This window comes from Solanum stenotomum, chromosome 8 (assembly GCF_019186545.1).
Source record: "Solanum stenotomum isolate F172 chromosome 8, ASM1918654v1, whole genome shotgun sequence".
NCBI lineage: Eukaryota > Viridiplantae > Streptophyta > Magnoliopsida > Solanales > Solanaceae > Solanum > Solanum stenotomum.
In genome coordinates this window covers 51,319,834-51,326,352 of record NC_064289.1, presented here as the reverse complement: position 1 = coordinate 51,326,352, position 6,519 = coordinate 51,319,834, and the positions used below count along the sequence as shown (strand labels likewise).

Below are 6,519 nucleotides of genomic sequence, written 5' to 3'. Positions count from 1 at the left end.
ACTATTATAATAAAGCTTAATCAATTGCATAAATAGTGATGAGTGGCGATTAATAAATTGTATATATTGGTTAATACTTCCTCCGTCCCATTTCAAATATTATTATTTCTATTTTAGTTTGTTAAAAGAATGTTATATTCATAATAAAAATAATTTAATTTTAAATTTTTTATTTCATCGTAAAAAAATAATTTATTATCATAATATAAATATCTAAAATTTGTTTTGAACTACAAAATTTTAATTATTATTTTTAAAATTGTGTAAAGTCACACAAAATTATATTAACTGAAACGGTGGGAGAAGTTTTTTTTTTACGTTTTTAGGTTATTAATACCTTTCTCAAATAAAAATCGTAATATTTTGTTCTACATATTTTAGGTTATTTATTAAAATTTATTTGTAAAATAATTGAAAGTTTTACTTTTGCTTATTTTCTTAGTAATAAAATTATAAAATTGAATATAAATGAGAATACACTCTGTAAACTCATAAGACTTACGTCCCATGTCTCGGGGCTTACCTCTCACCCCATACTGCATAAAACGTCTCGCCTCATGCCCGCACCTTTTAATACACTGGTTGCAATCAAAACTTGAGCAAACTAATCATAGTAACTAGGTGTAGGTGGCCTAATCCAGTCAAATGGGACAAGCCAAGTTTCCATGTCCAAGTCCTAGCTGAATAGACTGGGGAGATAATTGGTGATTTATGGTAATTTTATCATGCAGTAGGTAATGTAGGCATCTGTTTGAAAAGCAAAAAATGATGCTTCATCCTTTGTATACAAATCCATTAAAAATTCTTAGACAATGAGTTAGTAAGCTTTTGCCTGTGACAGAAAGGTATACAATTTCGAAATCAGTTGAACTTGGTACTGTTCGGAAAATATTACGGTACTGCTGATCATCCAAGGCATGAGGGTGGAGAAGCTGCAGATAAAGGACTATTTCCTTCGTACTTCACAAGATAACTACTGATTTAATTCTTAGACTGAATCAATACCCACAGAGCTGACGTTCTGCAGAAAATCCGCCCATCACTCCCAAACAACACCATTTGACGAACCTGAGACACCTTGGCTTCCAAATTGACCAAGTTGAGATGATAATTTCTTAGACATTGTTATGATTGAGGGAACCATCGCCATAACACATACTGTTTAAGTCTAACAAGTAATGCAAATATCCCGTAGCATGGAATATGCAAAAAAGCCACCAATAAATACCTGGCCCAGAATCAACAGAAAAATTAGTTAACCAAGAAATAAGTTTGCCTGTATGACAGATATTACAGACTAGCAAGAACAAGAAACATAAAGTTTGGCATTTCAATTTTCAAAGGAAATGAGAAGTGTTCAATACGATATTTAGAAACGAGAAGCCATGAACGTGGCTATTATAAAGCCTAAGAAACCAAATGTTACAATGTAAGTTGATCACATACGTGCACCATGATAAATAATATATTCTAAATGAACACATACCACACAGGAGCATATTTTAATGATAAGTCAAGAAAGGGGTACGGCCACCTGAAATAAACAAAAATTAAAGGGGAAACCCACAGTTAGAAGAATGAGATGTATTCATTAAATCATAAACAAACAGAGATGAATCTTTACCAAATTGATTCACAGGCATGAACAATCCACTGAAAGATGACATATACACCAGTCCATATGACAAAGTAACACATCCGGAACCACGGGAACCACTGGAAGAACAACTTGAAAGTTTAATAAACAATATCCTAAATGATATTTTCACAAGAACCTGGAGAAGTAAAATAACACTAGCATTTACCAAGGAATTTAGAGCTGCATCACCAAGGAGCAGGACAGCATTTAGCGAATGCGTAACAACAGTGAACTGGAATGAAAGAGTAATATTGTTTAACTTCATAAAGGAGCAAAAGATCCGAGAGAGACAAACAGAATTAGAATGATATCTTTGTACTCACTACTCATTTCATATTTGGGAAGAAACCAAATCTTTGACATACTTTTCTGAATTTGTTAATGCAACTTCAATGATTTTCAAGGATTTAAATTGAAAATAGCTCAAATTCAAACCAAGAAGTAATGGTTTTCCTATCAAACTATTTTTTTGACTACTACTACCAATAATCCAATATGTTGAAACTGTCATAATTGATATAATATGCAAGTTATTAACTTAGTTTCAGCCTCTTTTCAAATAAAAGACCTAAGGTACCTATAACAATATGGGGGAAGATGGAGAAGAAGGAGCTCATCACTTATAACTCGACGAGGTTTGAAGATACACCGTCCTAAACCTTAATTCCACCAATTATACTAGATGGAAGGAATGTGTTAAGAATCTAGTGAGATGGGGATCCCAATGACACCAATGGCATAGAGGAATTTGCGTCAAGTAGATTAAAAGGCAGTCAGGTATCCTTGTATGCCTGGATAATATATTTATCAACAAGCTCCGTGAAGACAATCCCAGAAAATAATGGAAAATAATGTACATGATGAATAACCAAATCATTATTCTTTGTGTTTCTCAGCTCTTAACCCCATATAAAGGAGTGAATAAGATTTAGTATACAAGACCGGACAGAGAAAATCAGAGAAAAGATAACCATTTAGCTCTGTGTGCTCTAGAAATAGTAGACCAGAGAAGACTGGATAAGAAACCAAGGCGTCTCCTTCTGACCCAACAACATGAAAAAGAAAGAGGGCTAGAGAGAAAGGAGCAGTTTTGCATATTGAATTGCTTCATCTTTTCTCTTGGAAATTTAGAAAGGATTGTATCATAAAGACCAATTCAGTCATCCAAACAAGTTCTAAACATTCATGACCAGAAAGTCATCACCTGAATAATTGGATGCACTGGCATAAGCGGCCATATTAGAAAGAAAAAGGTGGTTCGTGAACGAAAATCATACGAGTGATTCTTTAAGCAAAAGTTTGACATATAGGAGGCTGTTACTGCAAACTCATGGCTATGTGTCTAAAATAAAGCCAAATATCTCAAATCAAGTTTTGGAATCTTAGCAGCTGATATTAAGCACCCAAGAGAAAAAAAAGCGGAACCAGACAGATCCTTAGGAATATTAGATACTTACACTGTTAAAATCGTAGTTTTTGAGTGTAAGAAATGGGAAGATCACAAACCAGTAAACAGAGTCAGTGAGCATCACCGCTCCAGCAGCCATCTGTAGGGAAAAAACGGGCAAAGAAATGTTTAGAACTACACAATCTACATGAAACTTCCAGGAACTTAACTTCTAACAAAAAAGTACTTTGTAACAGTAAGTGCAGAGATTCTCTTTAGGAAAACTATATATGTTAATGACTAGAGGTGGACTGATAATATTTCACAAGCATTAACCAGTGGGAGGATGTTCTTAGGTAGAATAAAACTACAGCAGTTTCTATGTTCTACCTATTAGAAACCTGGTTTGGGTCCCCTAAGAAGAATGTCGTACCTGGAAAAGAATCTGGAAGAGGTAGCCACATCGTCCAGCAATTTCAGGAACAAGAAGCATTCTCTTGTAACCCACATTGTTCACTAACTTGACGCCATTCATATAATCTGTGCATGTAAGGGACTGGAGTAATCCTTGCTCCACATCCATCTGCATTTTGCTGACATCGCTGTTTGTTTTGTTATACCGGTAACAACCATAGATGGAAAGTCCTGATCCAATCTACAGATAGTTACAGAAGCATGATGTTAGGGAGAATATATTTCATTAGCAGCATCATGCAAGCCAAAGTGAAGGATGTCTTTGTAGCATGTAATTACATGCACATATATTTAAGAGGTCAAAAACATCAAGTATGTACTAATACAGTAAGTAAATGATATAAATTCAAGGAAGTAAACCGTAACTAACATACATACCCAGAAATAGATGGCGGTCAAAGCAAATGTCCACCTGCAGAAATCAGAACTTCGTGAGAGGCACTCCATTTTATAGCACATTCTATTTCTCTCCCTAGTTAAAGCAATAAAGCTTATACATTCTGTGCATATAAGATGCAAAAATTGCAAGTCATAATAGAATACCTTCAAACAAAAACAAACACTCTCAACCTTACTTATATTATATAAAAAAGAACACTATCATACACGGTCCTGAAAATTGAACCTATATAGTGCTACCTACTTACAAGCATTGTCTGGAATACTTACTGAGTATAATAGTAAAATATGTCACCTCCATGAACAATAAAATCAGAGACAATCACCAGTGTGAGTAAAGCAAGTGCAAAAACCCGGAAAACCGCCAAATAAACTGGGTTTATTATTTTCACACATGGTTTCCAAGCTTTGTCAAAATACAAAAGCCATGACCGTTTCTGACAATCCTCCCTTCTATCAGATTCTGGAATGACATTAACTGATCGTTCATACTTCCATAGAATGATCACAGCTATAACCGTCGGTGTCAAGACCCATATTGCACAAAGCAAGAATCTCCAGTTCAACCAATAACTCAGATCAGTGGTAGCAGCATTTGTCTGGAGCTGCATCCTGCTGGAAACACGTGGTATTAAGCTTTTGCTGCATATTAGCTAAATATTTACGAATATCACAGCAACACAGAAATCATAGTGTTATAGTGTTAAAAGGTTTTACGTAGTTTTACAATGATTTTAATGGTATATCCCAATCAGGATGTCAATTAGTAGTAAAGCATGTGCTCTGTTACCTCTCTTCATTCAAAATAGCAGAAAAAATTGTTTCCCTATTTTCCTTTTTGACAAAAAATATTTTGTACTTTTGAGTTTAGAAAGACTACAGACTTTCAACTGTGGCAATCTCAATGTTCAAATTACAAAATGACTTATATCGCAGGCAAGATCATGTAGATTTTTGTTAGGTAGTAGATATATCTCCCTATATCTCCGAGGGGTCATTACAGGTAATAATTTCATATCATTGCTGCATCTGGAACTTAATTCCGTTCTATACAGATGATTACCATATATCAGTTCACCTTATCAATAAAGTTAACGCACTACAGTCACAGGTGAATTTATAGGCAAAAATATGGGGCACATGAACCGTGGTCTTTATGTATATTTCTAAAATTAGTATAGTATTATTAGCTGGCACCCATGCTACCAGAACATTAAATAGTGCACTTGGTTGAAAGTTGAGTTCCTTACCTATAGGACTAGGAATCAATTCCCACTAATTACATTTTTTCCTTCTTTCTCTTTTAGTGGTGCACTCATGTTTTAGAAATCCTAATTTCGCCTCTGACTACAATAGTAACACACAGAGCCGATCATTTACCATATCAAGTAGAAACACATATATACATTAGCAGTTAAGTGTAGCTCTGCTATACACAGATAATTACTATATGTGATTTCACCTAATCAATAAAGTTACCACGTTCAGTAGACATATACATTATCAATAAAGTTACTGCTACTACAAAAGAGTGCGTGATACCGAATCCTTCATTCTACTGCTACTTCGTATATCATCAATTGTTGGCTATCGTCATATAGATGACTACATTCCATCAATCAGTGCAAATTTAAAAAAAAAAACATCATACTTTCCACTAAGAACACGATCAATTATTTATTAATAGTATGATCTTTTGCGGCATTAACATACATCTAAATCAGAACACTTACCAAATACTAACACGCAAAGGAAATACAGACATTCAAATTACACTTTCAGTTTTCACAAAAATGAAAAATTTTCGATTTTCTGGAAGTTACAGTGAACGGCGATGAAAACGAAGCGTGATAAGTACTAACCGGCCAGATCGCCCGGCGTCTGTGTCGGAGAGAGAGAGTGTTAGAGAGAGAAAATACTGAAGTCACATGCGCCGTGCAAATAGCCGAGTGGAATGGATTTTACTTTCTTTTTCTATATTTTGCTTCTTTTTATGAAAATTTAATGGATAAAAGGACTAAAAAAAAAGAATAAGGAAGAGTGTGCAATTTGTTCACTTGAAATTTTATTGTGACACGTCACCTAGATATTAGTCGTTAGCAAACACACAAGTACCTATCAAGAAGAAATAGTATAGTATATAATTTATTCACAATATTAAAAATTATATTTATTTTTATTATTAAGTATTATTAATTAATTTTAATTTATTTCTGAATGAGTGAAATAACTATACTAACTAAAAATAATCAAATAAAATTATTTATTTTATTAATTATTTCTTAAAGATGTGTCAAATTAAACAAGAACGAAGAAATAATAATTTGGTATAATTGGCATCTACTCGACCTAGCAGACTCCCACTCAATCGATCCAGACAGGTCGATCGACAAAAATGTAATTCATGTTCTAGATCTACACTGATATTAGCAATAGATCTACGTTATACGGACATTTATCCCCTCTCCCCTCAATCTAGTATGAAGTGAATTAAATATCACCCTAAAAATATAGTATCAATCTCACAATGGAAAGTGTATTACACATGCATCATGTCATTACAACATCAGCATCATGTCACTGCCATTTCAGATTCACATAGAAAATTATTTTAATTTTA

General features: G+C 33.9%; 1 protein-coding gene across 1 annotated transcript; it reads right to left on the bottom strand.

Annotated features, from left to right (window-relative positions):
• Nucleotides 1-750: 750 nt before the first annotated feature.
• LOC125875237 (uncharacterized) lies at nt 751-5,842 on the bottom strand. Its single transcript, XM_049556339.1, has 9 exons — nt 5,762-5,842; nt 4,170-4,511; nt 3,879-3,912; nt 3,460-3,681; nt 3,097-3,186; nt 1,806-1,871; nt 1,625-1,716; nt 1,487-1,534; nt 751-1,228 (listed from the first exon to the last, which is right to left on the bottom strand). The coding sequence occupies exons 2-9, from the start codon at nt 4,508-4,510 to the stop codon at nt 1,126-1,128; spliced, it is 996 nt and encodes a 331-aa protein (XP_049412296.1). The 5' UTR covers nt 4,511; nt 5,762-5,842; the 3' UTR covers nt 751-1,125.
• Between the last annotated feature and the right edge of the window lie 677 nt (nt 5,843-6,519).

Bases quoted from the DNA above. Each gene is read 5' to 3' on its own strand.
- LOC125875237 (XM_049556339.1), bottom strand. From the start codon at position 4,510: ATGCAGCTCCAGACAAATGCTGCTACCACTGATCTGAGTTATTGGTTG. The intron at 3,913-4,169 runs GTAAGTATTCCA...TGATTTCTGCAG, and splicing joins ATATTTTACTATTATACTCA to GTGGACATTTGCTTTGACCG. The intron at 1,717-1,805 runs GTAAATGCTAGT...TTGTTCTTCCAG, and splicing joins ATGCAGCTCTAAATTCCTTG to TGGTTCCCGTGGTTCCGGAT.